The sequence below is a fragment of the Callorhinchus milii genome, unplaced genomic scaffold (genome assembly GCF_018977255.1).
Source record: "Callorhinchus milii isolate IMCB2004 unplaced genomic scaffold, IMCB_Cmil_1.0 Scaffold34, whole genome shotgun sequence".
Lineage (NCBI taxonomy): Eukaryota > Metazoa > Chordata > Chondrichthyes > Chimaeriformes > Callorhinchidae > Callorhinchus > Callorhinchus milii.
In genome coordinates, this window is record NW_024704775.1 from 457607 (window position 1) to 477289 (window position 19683).

Here is a 19683-nt window from a genome sequence, read left to right on the forward strand (position 1 = left end):
ATTCATTATCAGTTAATTCATTATCAGTTTTACTACTGGGATGCAAATTGAAGTTGCAGCAACGCAACAAGCTGGAAGTTGGACTTTTTTTGCGCATCGGAAGCCGGCTGGTACACACACACCACCATGGAGTGAACAGCTAAATTTATATGGGGGTTTGTTGGCCCGGACCCCAGAAGAGAAAAACTCCCTTCTCTTTTCAAATGGTGCCAAATGGATGTTTAACATCTTTAATGGAGGGTTTCAGAGAAGTTTTTCTTCCAGAAGACTTTCAGCGTATGAAATGATTTCCCGCAGCTGCCTATTGAAGCAGAGTCAATTGGGGGCATTTAAAAAGGACTTGGACAAGCAAAGGAAGATACAGGGAAAGAGTAATGAAATGGGATTAAGAGGAATGTTTTTTTTTGAAGAATGAACACTGACACAAAATAATGAGCTGAATGACCTCCTCCTGTGTCATACATTTCTACGGTTGTCCTGAGAAACGGTTAGCTCTTTAAACCACTCCAGTCTTTGTGGTGAATGTACTCCCACAACGGTGTTGAGTAGGGATTAATTAAGGAAAGTAAAAGCTAAATAAAAAAAAAGGAGAGAATGTGGATGATAAGAGAATGGGAAAGACAGTGAGAAAATGTGTTCAAAAGGTTTATTTAAAATGTTGAAGACTTTTAGCGTTAATTATAGTAATAAAGTAATTCCTGTAATCCAAGGAGTTCCAATTTGAAAAATATCAGGCCTTTCTGCCCTCTAGACAGTGGTGTTTTTCCCCACACAATGTTGTACATGCACAACATGCAGGAAGTGACATCAGCACTTCCTGCCTAAAGCATGCAATATGTGACAACAGCAGTAAAATGCATCAGATATTTTTTCACACTTGCTCATAACTTCGGAAGTGAGATATTAGACCTAGACAACTGCATTATAATATGGTTACCCTGTTTTAAATTCATGGACTTCGCTGGAACCTTCTAAAGGAAGAAAAAAAGTTAACCAGCAAATGTAACCACTAATTTCTGAACATTTTTCAGACTTTCATGATTTGCTCAATCTGAAAACAAAGCATTTAAATTTTAAAACCCTGGTTAAAAAAAAAGTTTTACTTCTCCCGTTATGATTGTCGTTATGATTGCTTTCTTTCGCCTGAAATATTCAATACAGGTTATAAAAATATGCAATTATTCATTCACACACCCATGGACAAAAAATGGAAGTGAGACTTAATGAAACCAATGTAGAGCAATAATGTTCAGATAATAATGTAAATTATTTCCATATAGCTGCCTTTCAGATAGAGCGTGAAGAGTTGTCTTTTGTGCATATTGCCCTGGAGGTAGTTGAGGAACAAACCATTTGAACTCCACATTAATCTAATGATTCTTGACTGTTTCTGACAGTGTCATTGCTGATACCATGGCAGCAAGTTCACTTCCTCACTAACTACTCTGTTTTGACATACAATTGCAACCTGCAAAACCGTCCAAATAGTAATATAGAAACTTAGAGATTTTCAACACAAATGGGACATCTCTTTTATCCATTTCTTTCTAAGTTTCTATTATTATAAATCCCACTTTTCTGCTCTTCCTCCATTAATATTTTTATTGCTTAGGCTCTATCTAGCTTTATTTTGATTTGATTTTATTGACCCAGCCTCAAAAGCCACTTTTGGCAATTAATACTCAATACAGGTTATAAAAATATGTAATTATTCATTCACATGGACAAGAAAATGTATCAATCCAACAACCCCCTGAATAAAGGAAATCCTTGAAACGCTCCTCCGATTCTTTTGCAAGCAATCTTGATCATTTCTCAACTAAATGCAAAAATTTTCCCCTATTCAAATTGACCTGCCCTTTCAAAATTCCAAACACCTCTGTCGTATCCACTCTCAGTATCGTCTGCTCAACTGGAAAAAGCCCCACATTTAGCCAGCTTCTTTCCAAAGGTATACTATCTCACACCCAGCAACAGCCTAGTGAAATCTGCAGTTCACCCGATTAGATCAAGAATTACAGGGGGAGATATTTTGCTGCCTGATGGCAGAAGTTTTGAAGATGGGTTTTAATATAGACTTGATACTGAGTCGTTCAGGTCAGAATGATGTCCCAAAGGACTTAACAAGATTTTAAAGTGAAGGTTAGTGACTTTGTATTTTGTAGGCAAACACATCAGCCAATTTGCACACAGTAATATTCCACAAACAGCTGTGAAGTAAAAGAATTTTATTTGTTGGGGGATTGTTGGTCAGGATACCAGGAGAAACTCCCATTTCCTTTTGAATAGTACCATGGGATCTTTAATTTCCACCTGCATAGATAGCGAGACTTCGAGCATCTTCAACAAGGCAGTAATCGTCCAACATTGCACTGGAGTGCCATCCTAGACTGTGAGCTCAAAGTCCCAGTGTGAGGCTGAATCCACAACTCTAAGTAGAGTTCTACTAACTGAGCTGAGCTCGATTCACAAACCAGGATTTTGTTTCAGTCTTTTAGCAGTTAGGATGCAAAAATATCAGCAATCTCACCAATTCAGCTTCTGCCAATTAAAAGGCTTTAACTTAATAAATTATTAAAGGTAAAATACTATTTATATACAGCATTGAATATAAATGATTAAGCAAAAAACACAATAAATGAAATTAAACATGAAATTGCCCAGACAAAGTAAAAAATACGAACAAGACTTTTCAGTGATTTAATCAGTATAATAAAATAACCTATTTAGATCTTCAGAATTAAACCAATTCTCCAACTCTGAATTACAAGAAGGAAGATACAAATAAGGAACAGTCATTTCCTAACTAAAATAAAAATGTGCTTTTTACCTTAGATTGGACATCGGGCCTGCAGCCTTTCTGCCCCCAAATTTTGAAACTCCATCCAACAAACCCTTCGCCCCGCTTCCTCCTTTGCCTCCTTCAAGGCATCTCTCAAGACCCTCCTCTTTGATGGCGCCTTCGGGCAGCCTCCTATCCTTGCTGCCCTCCATCCTTCCTGATCCCAAAACCATTGCTCTGATCCAAATTCCTGACTACCCATGCCTTGGGACATCCTCCCGACGTGAAAGGCACTATACAAATGCAATTTTGGATTGCATTATCTTCAAACATTGGATGCATTGACTTGTATAAAATAAATTCAGATCACCGGACGCAATTATAGGACAGTCTGTATTTGGGTTTTCATACTCCAGGCATGAAGCAGGATATAAGCTGCAGGTTTATGAAATTCTGAAATAGTTACCACATGTACACAAATACACAAATTACAACAACAATTTGCACTCGTGCAGTGCCTTTCACATAAAATGTCTCAAACTGCCCAGGTAGGAGCCTGAACTGGGAGTGAAATTGGGAGGGGGGAGCTAGGAAGGTAGCTGAAAGCATAATTAAAGAGATGGACTATTAGATGAGTTTTCAAACCACAATGGATAGACCAACATGCAATGAATTCTCTGGAAGAGAATTCTACAAAACTGGGGCAAAGTTCCTGAAAGCTCACCCAATGATGTTGGGACAGAGCTGCAGAGGACATGAAGTAGACTAGAGTTAGTGAACAGGAGATGGTGAGTGGATAGGACCTCAGAAGTAGAGTAGGACAAGGGCATGGAAGCATTAAGGCAAAGATGAGTACTTTAAAGTCGGTGGGATAGGGAGCCATTGAAGTCAAGCAAGGATGGGGATGAAGGGCTCTCAGAAGTTAGTGCAGAAGTGAATGCGAAGAATAATAATAATCCTTGCATTTGATATAGGGCCTTATCACATCTTCAAGATGTCTCAAAGTGTTTCACAGAATATACTTCAAAGTGAATTGACATTGCAGTAGCCAAGTAGAGTCCTGTAACTCAGTGATTAAAGAACTCACCTCACAAGCGATTCAATACCCGGCAGGGCGAAACCTTGGGCAAGTTTCCTTACTCCACATGCCTGATAATAATCCCTCAATGAAATAAATAAATAAAATAATAATTTGGTTACTCAATCTACAACTGTTTGTGGGACATGCTGTGCGGGATTGGCTGTTGCGTTTCGCCCACAAATATACTGTCAATTCACTTTACAGTATATTCTGTGAAGCGCTTTGAGACATCTAGAAGACGTGAAAAGCGCTACAGCAAATGCAAGGATTATTATTATTTATATTTTGTGGGCAAAACACGGCAGCTAATTGCGCACAGCAGTGTCCCACAAATAGTCGTGGTTTGCGTGAACAAATTATTAGTATTTTGAAGGGATTATTACCCCTGCAAAGCAATCCACCAATCGACTAATAACCGGATTCGTACTTACTGCTAGATGAACAGAGGCATGTAGATCAAGGAAACTTGCCTGATGTTTCATCCTGCCCAGGAATTGAACCCAGGTCTTCTCGCTTTTGAGGCGAGTGCGCTAACCAAAATGCTATAGGGCAGATTGTGTGGTTTACCTCAGGGTAAATAATTTGAAGCCATGATGCTCATGGTTAAGATCTGTAATCCACTGTTTGCATAGCTAATGTATAACCAGAATTTTCTTGGGATTGATTTGCTCTACAATGAAAGTTTTAGCCCTTCAGGTGGAACTTGCCTTGCAATTTTAAGATGTTCTGTTCTGCACTTTTAATCTTAAGCAAGTCAAAAGAGTTGTTCCTACAGCAATGCTTTATTTTCCAGAGGACTCGTTGATAGTTTCCATTATCTTACTTCTATACCAAATCTCCCAAAAGTCTACTAGAGTTCCAAAAATTTCTACTTGCTGCAAACTGGACAAATTGAATGAGGTAGTTTGTTGCTGCAGCACAACATTGGTTCTGCTTGGGCTATTAGCTGCAGGGAATGGTTTATTGCAGTGAGTGGTTTGTCTTCCCAAAGGTAATTCATTTAAGCAATACTAGAGTCTTGAACAGCTTCAATAATAATAAGAATACTTGCATTTGATACAACACCTTTCAGTCAGGGGTATATCTAAAAGTGTTTCACGGGGTTTATTGTACTCTACTGTCAACTATAGTGACTATATTTTGTAGGCGAACCAAGTAGCTAATTTTGCTCACATCAATGTCCCACAAACAACCATGAAGGGAATGATCAATTTTATCTGGCGGATTGTTAACGAGAACACTGGGAGAAACTTGCTTCCATTTTCAAATTATGCCATGGGATCATTAACAACCTAACCCAAGGTTCTATCTCCTTGTTTAACATCTCATCCAGAAGGATATAGGGTTTTTTTTGATACTTATGAGATGCACCAATAACAAACAATTGTAAAATTTTGGCAAACTCTTGGAGTGAATGTACTGAAGACAATTCAAATTAATCCATTGTTTGATATTAACGAATTATGTCTCTAGATCCAGTCCAAGCCATTACACTTATTAATTCAACATATGGGGGGGGGGGGGGGGGAAGGGGTTGAAATAGGTCTCCTCAGATTGAGCTTCAGTCAATATATCTGGCAAGGATAGACTAATGCAATACAACATCTTATTTCTAGGGAAACTCTGAGGCGAAGTGTCTACTGTGGCATCCCAATGCTAAATAAACCAGACACCCCTTGGCACCAATGATGTGGGTTGATATCCATGTGCAAGTGGTCAATGCATTTGTCCCAAAGCAAAGATTTTACATGCCAAACACACACCTTTCTCTCCCTCTTTCCCTCTCTCCATGCACACAGCACGACTCTTGATTGTTGTTTGATCTAATGTCAAACATTGGTTGATACTAAATCCTCAATACAGATCGAACGCATCAACACAATTGTGCCAATCAATACTTGCTTATTAGTGCCAGAATTTAGATACTGATGGGTTACAGCATTTCAGCACTTAATGGTGTGTCTTGATCTTTTATTAGTATGAAAGTGCTGTCATACTAAGACTGGTTTGATCCTGAAGAAATGCAAGTCTTATTTAGCCAGGTACAATAAACTGACAAAAAAAGGGTGCATTGAGTAGTACTGAAACAATAAAACGAAAGTGAACTTGGTGCTGCAAGAATAGTTGTGCACTTGCATGCAAGTTTACTAGGAAAATAATTTAGCCAGGTAGCATCACTGTCAGCCAGCAGCTCAATGGTGTTTATATAGCAGGGCAGAGTTAGCGATGAGAAGAATCAGGAAAAGAAATAGAGAAAAAGTCAGAGAGACACACACACATCCCTGCGCCAGCACTGCACCACTCCCACCCGCACTGCACCGCCGCCACCCGCGCGTCTGCAACACACCCCCTTGCGCCAACACTGCATTCCCCCGCCCGCACGCGCTGGCACACCACCCCCATCTCTACTCACTGGCACCGTGCCACTCCCCTTCGCGCTGACATCGCACCCCCCTTTGCGCAGGCACTGCAACTCCCCCCAGCACGCCAGTACCACACCACCCCCACCCCGCCGCACAACAGCATTGCATCACCCCCCTCTGTTTAGTATCCCCATGCGTCAGCCACCCAGCCAATCAAAACAAAAAGCGTAAGGAATGATGTTATCTGCACTGATTTATTTTTCCACAATGGAGTCAGTCACAATATTGAAATATTCTACATCTATAAGACTTGCAAATCTATTTTCTTGCCTGTATTCGATATAAGATTTTGCCGAATTTTCAGCAATAACTAACACTACTCTGGTGTCAATCTGGTTCATTCATAACAATAATCCTTGCATTTGATATAGCGCCTTAGCATATCTTAAAACATCTCAAAAGGCTTCCCAGAATATCCTGTAAAGTGAATTGACTGTAAATTTTATCAATTCAGATTTCTAACTTTTTAGAATGTTTATGGTCAAAGAAAATTAACAATTACCCCAAATAAATATCTTAATATCCTCAATGGATGTACAGTTCACCCACAAAATAGTTAATCCACTTTAGGGTACATCTTGGGAATCGCTTCAATATGTCTCAACAATGTGATAAGCCAGTATATCAAATTCAAGGATTATTATATTACACTGAGGTCAACACCAATAGTTATCAATGCAACACTGGTATTGTTTGATTCTTTTCTCCCACTTCCAGTTGATCCTGAATCATCACAGTCTGTTTACAAAAGACTTAAATCATAGAACAGATCAAATACAATTTTCAATCATTGAAGTGAGAAAATAAAATGGCATTTCTTTTATAAAACACTACCACTTGCATCATTAATCCTACACAGCAGCAACTATACGGCATGTGGTAATCGGGTAATAAGGACCTCTCTAATCAAGTAGCTCAAGCATAATATTTTTTCAATGAAACTGTCATATCAATTTAATATCTTATTAAAAGATCTACTTACAAGTTAGTTCCAATGATCATTAAATTAAGTTTGCTTTCATCATGCAGTCAATTACCATATAGAACTAAGTACTGTGAGTGCAGTTAGTGCAATTTCTTCATAAAAACTTACAGTTCTAAACTTAACTTTTTAATATAATGATTCTGTGTTGATTAAGAGCTTTATGCTGGTAACTTAAAACAACCTTGTCATTCTGATATGTCTTTAGGTCTATATCTTAAAAAAAAGGCACAGGCTTCATGAAATAGAAAGCACCTCTGTCGGTCATCAGATAGCTGTTTGTGGAATATCGTTATGCGGACATTAGCTGCAACGTTCACCCATAAAATATACATTCAATACATTTTACAATATATACACAATGAAGCGCTTTGAATCGTCAACAACAACAAGATTCCATTTATAGAGCGCCTTTCACGTCAGGAGGACGTCCCAAGGCGCTGCACAGTTGGGTCATGACCCGAGCAGGGGGGAAATGGTCAGGGTGAGGGGAGGGAAGGGAGGGAGAGAGGAGGGGGGAAATGGTCAGGGTGAGGGGAGGGAAGGGAGGGAGCGAGGAGGGGGTAGAGAATCGAGAGGGGAGCTGAAGGCACAGTCAAAGAGAAAGGTCTTGAGACCGGCCTTGAAGGAGGAAAGGGAGGAAGCGGCGAAGGCACTGGGGGATAGAGTTCCAGAGCCTCGGGGCTGAGAGGCTGAAGGCCCGGCCACCGATGGTAGGGCGGTTGGGGCGGGGGATGTGGAGCAGACCGGAGCCAGAGGAACGGAGGGTATAGGCAGGTAGATAGGTCGGAGAGGTAGGAACTCGTCCTCCTGACACAAAAGGGTTATACCCAATGCAAGATGATTATTGTTGGGTAGGGGAGGGAATAAAAAAGAGCCCTGAATTTTGTTACACCAACATCACAAAATCAAGTAACAGTTTTTCCAGCATAATTCATATCATTATGCTGCGTGTTATTTTAAGATTGACCAATTATTTGTTTGCAAAGGTAGTAGTACCACAAAATACCAGTGAAATTTATAACAAAGTGGGTGAAAGTTAGTTTGACCATTATTACTCTTACCTGTGTAACCAGAGGTTCCAACAACCGTTCTACAGTCACAGTCCTTATTTCCAAACTTTTGGGATCCCATTTTAGGAGGATAGGCGATGTTGCTGCAGTCATGTTTGGCTGAAACATAAGAATAGTTGGCACTTTAAAAAAAATCAGCATTGGTTTCTTAAAGATATTTGTGCTGTAGGCAACTGAAAGTGTTGCATTGATTATTTCAGTTAGACTAAAAGACTATGGAATATGACAATAATAATCCTTGGATATAGCACCTTATCATTTCATAGAATTTCATAGATTTCATAGAATATTACAGAAGGAGGCCATTCGGCCCATCGAGTCTGTGCCGGCACTTTGACAGAGCAAGTTACTTTCACTAACCCCATCATGTCATTGAGAAGTCACAAAGTGTTTCACAGAATATACTGTAAAGTGTAGTGACTGTGTATTTTGCGTAGCGGCAGCGAATTGTGCACAGTAGTGTCCTACAACAGTCATGGATTGAGTGACCAAATTATTATTTTTTATTTTTGAAGGGATTGTTACCTAAGAAAACGATCTGCCAATCGACTAATAACCAGGTTCCTACTTACTGCTAGGTAAACAGAGGTGCGTGGAGTAAAGCAATTTGCCTAAGGTTTCGCCCTGCCGGGAATCAAACCCATCACTTAGTAAGCACAGATATCCAAAGATAATCCTTGATTTTAGCAACTCTTCATTCAATATTTAATAAACAAAACCTTGAATAGACAGCAATCTATATTTATCTCCTGGTAAAAAGGAGGAATGAGGAAGAATATTCTATTGTCGCTGTCCTGAGTGAAGGGCACTATATACTTGCAAATCTAGATGAAATGTTAAACAAAGGTCCCGTCTGCTTGTCCAGGTGGATATTAAAGATTCCAGGGCACAATTCAAAAAGTGAAGGGAGTTTATCCTACTGTACGGGCCATCAATCCCCTTGGCTGTTTGTAGGATATTACATTGCCAAATTGGCTGTCACGTTTGCCCACAAAATACACATAGCCACATCATAGAAATATAGAAATCTACAATGCAGAAGGAGCACACTCTCTTCCTGGAGGGGCACATCCTGGTTGACTAACTCTGGAAAGTATTTGGCACAGGTTGGCAAGAGCCAAGGCTTGGGGGTCCCAAGTGTGTGAGTTGGGGTAACTGCTGGAGTCAAACCAGCTAAAACCGCATAGCTTGCCATTGATTTCGCTGTCTGGCAAGCTTTTCCGCTGATTGTCCAACTACGAGCATCCTATCCATTAGGGCTTTGGCTTTCTGGGTTAACAGGAGCTAAGTGGGATGACTCCCTGCCCCCAGTGACTGATCTGTCCTTCCAGGTCCTGACAAAGAGCCAGGCCGGGCTGTGCTGTCATCAGCAGTGCCCTGGAATACTGCGGATCTGCTTAGCTCAGGAACCAGACTACCGAGACCGCCGCAGAGAGTTGGCTTGACTCTGACCTTCTGTTGCCAAGCATGTCACCTTGGAGCCAGTTCAGCTTACCACCACCCCCCAACCCCACCAGGAGGATATTCAAACAAAATCACCATGACTGACTTCAAAATTATTAAGACCAAAATGGGAGTAGAAATGGTGAAAAATGTACCAGACCAGCATCATATTCAGAAACGCATGAGAAAATGGTTCAGAAACCTTGAAGAGGAAAACTGACACTTTATATAACATTTGTAAACAATAAAATGTAGAACAGGTTATAATGAGAAATCACCTAGCAAATAGTGACCACAATATAATTGAGTTCAATGCCTGGCCCGAAAAAGTTTGAGAACCATTAATCTATTTTTATAGATTGAAAATCCAGTCACTCAGCAGATGCAGGCCATGTCCCCCACCCGGGCGACCCCACTTTAGGTGGTCGGACCTTCAGCCTCTCTCTCCCTAGTCTTTGGAACTCCAACCCACAGTCCATCCGCCTCGCTCTATCCCTTGCCTCCTTCAAGGCCTGAATCAAAGCCCTCCTCTTCAACCAGCCAGCGCCTTGGGACATCCTCCCGATATGAAAGGTGCTCTTTAAATATAATTTCATTGTCGTATGTCCACAATCAATGTAAACTCACCTCAACCTTCGAAATGTGACAGAGCAGAAACACATTAGGCAAGATATTCCATCTGGGTATAGCTTTATCTATTTTCTTAGCATTTCACAGTATGCAGAATTTGGTAAATTGTTGAGTTCAGTCTCAACTCTGAAGCCATTTTTCTGACTTCCTGAAAGAACTTAAGAGAAAACTAACTTCAAAATTAATATATTTAAGATTCTGCAAAATTCTGGATGCTCTGAAATGTTAAAAAATAAAGTAAATGTAGACCAAGATGGATTTCTCTCCTATTATGCTTAGATTGCTAGATTAGCTTAAATGGAAAAAATAAGCTAAGCTTGAATGGCACTCCCTCACTCAGTGGACGCCAGCCAACTCCACTTCCCCCACCCGAGTGACCCCACTTTAGGTGGTCGGGCCTGCAGCCTCTCTGCCCCTAGCCTTTGGAACTACATCCCACAGTCCATCCACCTCGCTCCATTCCTTGTCTCCTTCAAGACAACAACAACAACAAGATTCCATTTATAGAGACCCAAATCAAGACCCAAATCAAGACCCTCCTCTTCAACCAGCCTTTGGTCACCCTCCTCCTCCTCCTTCCCTCCCTGCTCACCACTCTTCCCGATTCCCCCCAGTGCAGGCCCAAATCCCTGACTGTCAAGCACCTTGGGATGTCCTCCCAAAGTGAAAGGCGCTATACAAATGTAATTTGTTGTTGTTGATTAATCAAAGCATTAGAACTGAACGTTCTATGCAGCCATTAGATTATAATCATTGCATTTGATATGGCGCCTTATCACATCTTCAAGAGTGCTTCACAGAATATATTGTAAAATGGAGTGACTGTATTTTGTGGGCGAAACGCGGCAGCCAATTGCGCACAGCAGTGTTCCACAAACAGTCGTGGATTGAATGACCAAACCATTATTATTTTGTTTGAAGGGATTATTATCCCTGGAAAAGCAATCCGCCAATCGACTAACCCGGGTGCTTTCGCTTGTGATGCGAGCGCACTAATCGCTATGTTTAGGGACTCCAGGATGTTTTGCCGTCCCTTTCCCCAATCACACAATGTTTATAAACAGTATAAAAGAAGAAAATACATACTCTTGTGAGTCAATATTATGATGATTCAATCAGGCAGATTGCTTTTGTTTTTCTGCAGTTTAAGATCAAAAATGTGTTAGAAATCAATGTAATCTTTTGAAATGAACAACAAATAACATTGAAAGTGTTGTCAGATAATCATTGGGCTGCCAGTTTTGTTCCGATTATCCTAATGAGCTAGAAAATTCAAGCGATCTGGCAAAGCAATTCAAGTGAAAAATTTCTGAACTATGACTCAAGGAAAGGCTGCCATGTAAGGTTCTGATTTCATGGAAAAGTCAAATGTGCAATGCATATCATAGATAAGAATGATGGTCCCGACCCCCAGCTCGGGTCTGAAACACTGATGGTCCAGCACCTTGGGATGTCCTCCCGACATGAAAGGAGCTACACAAATGTAATTTTGTTGTTGTTATCCTTTGATTGAAATGTTAAGCCGAGGACCTGTTTGCCTGTTCAGATACCAGTTAAAGATTCCTATACACTATTCGAAAAGAGAATTTCTCTCAATGTCCTGGCCAATATTCCCCTCATAAATAAAATGCAAAATACTGCAGATAATACCCTCATGAAGTTTGTCTTTCATTTCATGGCTGTTTGTGGGACACTGCTATGGGCAAATCAGCTTCTACATTGGCCTAAATACAGTCATTACACTTTAATGCACTTCACAGGATTTTATTGTAAACAACAACAACATGCATTTATATAGCAAGTTGACGTTTTACAGTAAATGTCTCCACAGGATTAACTGCAAAGTGTAATATTTGTGTATGTTACTGGCAATCGTAGCAGAAAACTTGCACATAGCAATATCCTACAAATAACCACAAAGTGAGTGAGCAATTGTATCTGGGATATTGTCGGCCAGAACATTCAGAAAAACTCACTTTGTTTTTTTCCAATAGGATAATTAGCCATAACAATCAGATGCAACCTCAGTTTAGCATCTCCTCCAAAGGTCAGCAACTCATTAATGCAACACACGTCCAGCAGTGCAGTGTCAGTCTGGACTGTGAGCTCAAGGTCCCACTGTGGGGCTTGAACCCACAAACTTTCTAACTCAGAGGCAGAGGTGCTACCAATTGAGCCAAACTGACGCCATGACTAAATAGTTTCCTCATTATGAAAGGTGATGATACTGAAAAATACCTGTAAAACTACACCATGGGTTCAGCATAAAATTGTTGATTTCACACACAGCGAGTTATGAGTCAGTTATCCATGACAGTATCAGTGTCTGCCAATATTTATACCAATAATATAAAAAAATCAACAGCTTTATATCAAGTTAATTAAAATAACATAGAGCTTTGAAAGTAAATCTAATACAAGCAGAATTAAGAGTACTGTACCATAAAACATGAGGCCCAAAAATCCACCTGTAACCTATAAGCCTATTTTGTCTTAAAGATTAAGATCTCATATAATTGTGGAAAATTCTTTAAATCAATCTAAATTGCGAATCCAATTTTTTTCTAAGAAATGCGGAAATACAGCATCCAAATTAATAATGTATTCAAGAATTTTCCATAATTCTTTGTGATCTTAAATTTTAAATTGAATAATCTTAAAATCTAAGACTGGGTGAAATTTCAGGCCCATTACTTCTTAACTATGGAAAATCAACTTCTTCAAAATTTAAAAAGGATTTCTTATTTCATGAAGATATGAAATAAGATCTCCTTTTTAATTCTTAACAACAACAACATTTCATTTATAGAGCGCCTTTCACGTCGGGAGGACGTCCCAAGGCGCTGGAGAGTTGGGTCGGGACCCGAGCAGGGGGAAATGGTCAGGGGGAGGGGAGGGAAGGGATTGAGCGAGAAGGGGGTAGAGAGTCAAGAGGGGAGCTGAAGGCACGGTCAAAGTGAAAGGTCTTTGAAAGTAAGTAGGGGGATAGTAGGTCAGAGAGGTAGGAGGGAGCAAGGCCGTGAATGGCCTTGTAAGCGAGGATGAGGATCTTGAATTTGATCCTCTGGGGGATGGGGAGCCAGTGGAGGCGAGTAGTGTTTGAGTTCAAAGCTCTAAATAGCTTCCTTCAGTTTAAATCTCACAATAATTCAATCAACAACAGCAACAAATTTACATTTGTATAGCACCTTTCACGTTGGGAGGGCATCCCAAGTGTACCCAACCTGGGGTTGGGAGACAAGTGGGATAGGGGCTGAGGGGGTAGGAAAGAAGGCATGGCCAAAGAGGAAGATTTTGAGCCAGGCCTTCAAGGATGTGAGGACAGGGAAGGACCGAGTCAAAGGGACAGCAGGATGGACTTCCAGAGAGTGAGGGCAGTTAGGCTGAAAGCCCAACCGCCAACAGTGGGGCAGGTAGAACAGAGGATGTGAAGCAGGCTGGAGCCTGCCAAATGGAGGGAGGGGACAGGTTTCTAAGATTTGAGAGGGTCCCACAGATAGGGAGGGGACAAGACCATGGAGGGATTTAAACACAAGGACGAATATCTTGAACTCGATCCATTATGCTATACTATGATATGATGCAGACCCAGAAGATATGGGAAGATTGAGTGATTCAATTTTGCACACAGACACAAGACAACAATTTACATGTATATAGCGCCTTTCATATAGAAGACGATTCAATGCATTTCAGACAACTAACTAGGAGTTCAGGGTTGTAGGGAGGGAAAAGGTATCCAAAAATGGAGTTGTAGAGACAGGTTTTAAAGAGGGTAATGGGTAAGAGAAAGGATTCCAGAACGGAGTTCCAGAGAGAAGGGCAGAATGGCTAACTGTTTGCCCACCGATGAGCGGCAGGCAACGTGAAACAGACTGGTGCTTGCTGAGAGACAAAAGCTTCTGTGGTAGTCATGTCACTGATGCTGCAGAGGGCAGGTAGGGTGAAGCCAAAGAGGCATTTGAATGTAACAATGAGAATCTTGAAGTGTACTGAGGAACAAAAATCTAGTGGTGCCTCGTGATGATGGGGGTGATGGGCTCGCAAAGGCTGCTGCAGGAGAGGGTATAAACATAAAAAAGAAATCTTGAAAATCTCAATACCATTTATGTGATTCTGAATCAACAACAATAGCAAATTACATTTGTATAGCGCTTTCACGTCAGTATCAGGTGAAATCAGGTATCTATCCACATCACAATACAAATACAGGGTGATCAAAAAGTCATGACACCATTACAATGTCTAATAAGTCTTAAATAAATTATGATTTTTTTAGATAATAGCGTAGTTATCATGAGTTTTTTGGTCACCCTGTAAAAATCAGAATCAGGTATCTATCCACATCACAATACAAAAACAACGCTTGTTGAATAGTCTGTTGTGGCCAATAAACAATGAGCAAATTACAGTAACAGAATGATCCAGTGCCACATATGGTGTAACCAAATAAAAATAATCCTTACATTTGGAATAGCACATTTCAAATCAAGAGGATGTCCCACAGGATATACTGTAAAGTGCAATATAATTCCAACAGAAGAGAAGGAACACACAATTCTTTATATATTGCTTCTAATTGCATTGCTACCTTGGTCATAAGAGCAGGTAGGTTGCCCAAAGCAAAATTTCCACTGACGCCTTCTTTGGTAACCTACTAGGAGACATAGTGTCCAGTAATGGCATTTGCATGCAATTCAGCTTCCTCTTCCACTTTCGCAAAGAGATAATAAACTCTCCAGTTGGTATAGTGCCTTTAATGTTAGAAGGATGTCTGAAAGCGCTTCCCGGGATTATATTACAAGTGTAGTAACTGTGTATTTTGTGGGAAAACGAGGTAGCTAACTGCACACAGCACAGTTGCACAAATAGCTATGAAGTGAATAACCAATTTTATTTGGGGGATTATTGGCCTGAATACTAGAAAAAAATTCCTTCTCTTTTCAAATAATAAAATTGATCTTTAAAATCCACATGAACAGGCAGATAGTGCTTCAGTTTAACATTTCATCCAAAGAACGCCAACTCCAACAACAACAACTTACAGTTATATAGTGCCCTCCACACAGGGTAGCGTCTCAGAACGCTTAACATTGGCGCAGCCTGACTCCAAGCCGGGGGGGTAGGGGGGGGGAGTGGAGGGTGACCGTAAGCACTGCTGAAAAGGATGTTTTTCAGGCGGGACTTGAAAAAGGAGAGAAAGGGGGCAAGGCGGAGGGAGTGTTCCAGTTTCGGGGCACAGTGGCTGAAAGCACGACCTCTAATGGTGGAGGGGAGGGTGCGAGAGATAAGGAGGCCGTGCCAGTCGAGCGGAGGCACCAGGTGGTGGATTGGGGAGAGGGGGTCGGAGAGGTAGGGAGGTGCCAGGGATTGAATGGATTCGGACACGACTGTAAGGATCTTGAAGTCGATCCGTCGGTGAAGGGAAGCCAGTGGAGCCTGGCCAGAACAGGTGAGATGGGGGTATGGAGGTACGTATGTGGGCAGCCGAGTTCTGAATGAGCTGGATTTTTTGAACAGTGGTGTTGAGGAGACTGGCGAGGAGTGCATTTGAATAATCCAGGCGGGAGCTGATAAACTCATGCACGAGGGTTTTGGCTGGGGTAACATACCATTTGGGGTAAAATACGGTTGGAGGCGGGCAATGTGATGGACGTGGAGGAAAGCGGTCCTGGTCAGGAACAGTATGGGACAGGTGGGATTGAACCGGATGCCTAGATTGCGCACTGGTTCAGTGAGTCCGAGGGAGAGCCCAGGGTGGTTGAGGAGTTTAGATCTGCAGGAGTGAAGATGCTGACGGGAGCCAAAAAGTATGGCTTCTGTCTTGTCCACATTCAGTTGCAGGAAGTTTGCACTCATCCAGGCCACGATGTCTGCCAGACAAGCTGATAGAACATCAGTGGACCAAGAGTCAATTGCTGGAGGAGGCAAAGTTAGATTTGTGTGTCATCCGCAAACACGTGTAAGTTTCCCATGTGTGCGGATGACATCGCCAAGAGGGAGCATATAGATGAGGAAAAGGGGGCCAAGGATGGACCTGGGGTACCCCACAGGTGCAACAATGCAGTACACGCCCAGTACTGCACTGGAGTGTCATCTTAGATTATATAAATTTAAAACTGACACGGGCTTGAACCCACAACCTTCTGCCTCAAAGGCTCGAGTGCTAACAACTGAGCAAAGCTGACAGAGATACCACAGATGCTACTCAGGGATCCCTCCTTCTCCATTCAGATGAGAAATTAAACATCCATATGAGGAAAAGGCAGGTAAATAGACTGAATGGTCTTCTCTTTCAGAGAGACAGCACAGACATGATGGGCCAAATTGCCATCTTCCATACTGTAAATTGTGGGACTTTGCTGAGTGCAGATTTCCGCCACATTCACCGACACTTTATATTCCCATTATATTCCTTTCTTCAGTTTGTGAAAACATCTTAAAAGACAACGCTCACTACTTTTGCACTCTCTCTGCTTGAAGGCAACACCCAGGGAGAAATTTTATAAAGCATTGATAGGAAGATGGAAATAAACTGAACACCCCCCAAAATACTTGGGTTATTGGTCACATGAATCAAAGGTTGCTGGACACCTTCACACTGGCTGACCAGGCAGCAAATGTTACCGCATCAATGGGAGAGGTAACACCCCAGGTTTGAAGAACATTAGAAAGTACCACAGCGGTCCAACAAACTACGTATACGCTTATTCAATTGACAATAAATAGGAAAGAGAAGTACTCATTCATTTAGTTTGTTCCCATTTTGCTCCCGTTTCTGAGTTTATTTTCCCATTTTTGTTCTCCTCCAGTTCTTAAATCGCGGGACAAGTGCTTGCTCAAAACTTTATGCAATGCGGGACGAGGAATTCTGTTTATTTCGTCAATGTGGGACAGAAAAATAATACATTTCGCCTTGATATATAAAAAAAAGGAGCTTTATCATCAGCCTAAAACATCCCAACGCGAAAAGTGACAAGCGGCTGATGGGAGTGGATCAAAAGAGAGAAAATAACGGAATGAGCATCCGCCACAAACCACAAGACATTGGTGTTATAACACGGTACTGTCCTCCCACATTTCTCACGATACCAACGCCTGCAATATTATCGAAGCGCAATAACGATGAGAATAATAATAATAAAAGCTGCCCTCGTAAAGGACGTCTCCATGACATTTAATTTTTAACAGACAAAATCTCGGCAGCCCTGGCCTACGCCTCTCGGGCCCGGCCGGGTATCACTGAAAATAAACGCAAATATATTCTTCAGTGAGATTTTAAAATAAAACAGCAACTACTGCGGTTTTCTTGTTATTTCAGCTCAGCCGAAAACCAAGAGACGCGGATACAATTCACACACAAGTGTCTAAAAATCGGTCAGGAAATGTCATGCGGCTCAGCCAACCCCTCCTCGCCCTCTGCCTCCCTCTCCCTCTAATTTAAAAACACACACACACACACACACACAAAAGGATTCAAACAAAAAAGAAACTCGTACACATTTGCTGTCATCGAAATAATTCAATCCCCGTGTAAAGAAAAGCACAAGCGCCGGGTAGCCAGGTGGGCATTTTTTGTTCTTAAAGAGAAATCTTTTTTTTCGGCGGTGGTGTGTGAGGGGAGTGTGTGGGGTGGGGGGGGTGGGGGTAGGGAGTGTGTGGGGTGGGGGGTAGGGAGTGTGTGGGGTGGGGGGTGGGTGGGGGGTAGGGAGTGTGTGGGGTGGGGGTGTGGGGTGGGGGTAGGGAGTGTGTGGGGTGGGGGGTGGGGGGGGTAGGGAGTGTGTGGGGTGGGGATGTGGGGTGGGGGGTAGGGAGTGTGTGGGGGGGGGGGGTTGGGGGTTGGGGGGTTGGAGGGTGAAAGACACTAAATAACCAGATTGTGACTTTTGTCTCCAAACCCCAAATCAAAAACGCACACAAAAAAGTGCCAGTTTCACTGCTTTGGGGCTATAAATACATATCGGGGTGTGTGTGGGATATGGTATTGAATCCGCATCTGAAAGAAGTGCATATATATATATATATATATATAGAGAGAGAGAGAGATAGATATAGTCATATTTATTGCCCGTCTTTCTCTTTTTTTTTAAAAAAATAAACGTTTCAATTAAAGAAAACGTGGAAAGAAATAATGTGAAGATGGCAGGGAGGCGAGGAGGGATGATGGTATGTGTGAGAGAGAGAGAGAGAGCTGGATACGCACCTGCCCGTGCGGTGGCGGTTCCTCAGTCAGTCAGTCCAGTGAGTACTTTAACTGGCGGTGGTGCTGCCGCTGCCCTCTCAGTGTAGTATCTCTGTGGCTATGGTGATGAGAGAGGCGGAGAGGAACAGGAGGGGGAGGAGGACTACAATGGTGATGATGGTGTGAAAGCGGTCGGAGTCTCAACCGTCGTCGTCGTCGTCGGCAACGCAAACACAACAGCCCACAGAGGCGGGTAAGAAAAACAGCAGTCCGCCGCTGTTTAATGTATTCCAATTATGTGCTGTGTCACTCTCTTCACGCCTCCTTTCTTTGACACCACCGGCGAACACCACCCCCCCCCCCCCCTCCTCCGAGCTACCGTCTTCACACAGGGTGGCGGCTGCCAAATAATGAGGTGGCGGAGGAGGAGCGCCGCGGTCTGAATGCTCCCCAGCCGGAGCCGAGCTGCCAAATAGTGAGCGCCAATCGCGGCTGTTGGTCCCTCCCCCTCGTCGCCTTCGACTGGTCCCGCGCGCTTGACAGCACGAGCTGCTGCAACGTACTCCAACTGCCACTGAGCGCGAGCGGCGCTCCCCCCCCCCCCCCCACCGAGGGCACGAGAAAATAACGGCCACTCTTCCCTCTCCCCGTTACAAACTGCGCAGGCGCGTCCTATCTCGCTCATTAGCCATTACTGTCTGTGTCTGTCACACCCTCCCTCCCTCACTGGCGGGCTGGCTGCTGGCGGGCTGCTGGCGGGCTGGCAGGCGGGCAGGCTGCTGGCGGGCTGCTGGCGGGCGGGCTGGCTGCTGGCGGACTGGCTGCTGGCGGGCTGGCAGGCGGGCAGGCTGCTGGCGGGCTGCTGGCGGGCGGGCTGGCTGCTGGCGGGCTGCTGGCGGGCTGGCAGGCGGGCAGGCTGCTGGCGGGCTGCTGGCGGGCGGGCTGGCTGCTGGCGAGCTGCTGGCGGGCTGGCAGGCGGGCAGGCTGCTGGCGGGCTGCTGGCGGGCGGGCTGGCTGCTGGCGGGCTGCTGGCGGGCTGGCAGGCGGGCAGGCTGCTGGCTGGCTGCTGGCGGGCTGGCAGGCGGGC

General features: G+C 43.1%; 1 protein-coding gene across 1 annotated transcript in view; it reads right to left on the reverse strand.

Moving 5' to 3' along the window:
- The window catches only part of LOC121851394 (catenin alpha-2-like), a gene marked incomplete at its 3' end in the record, with an annotated part of 409914 nt that extends 390967 nt beyond the window's left edge, over positions 1 to 18947 (reverse strand). The window contains exons 1-2 of the mRNA XM_042345224.1: positions 18618 to 18947; positions 8333 to 8440 (exon numbers count right to left, since the gene is read on the reverse strand). Of these exons, the coding sequence (XP_042201158.1) occupies positions 8333 to 8434 (102 nt within the window). The remainder of the gene's footprint in view (positions 1 to 8332; positions 8441 to 18617) is intronic.
- Positions 18948 to 19683: the final 736 nt, after the last annotated feature.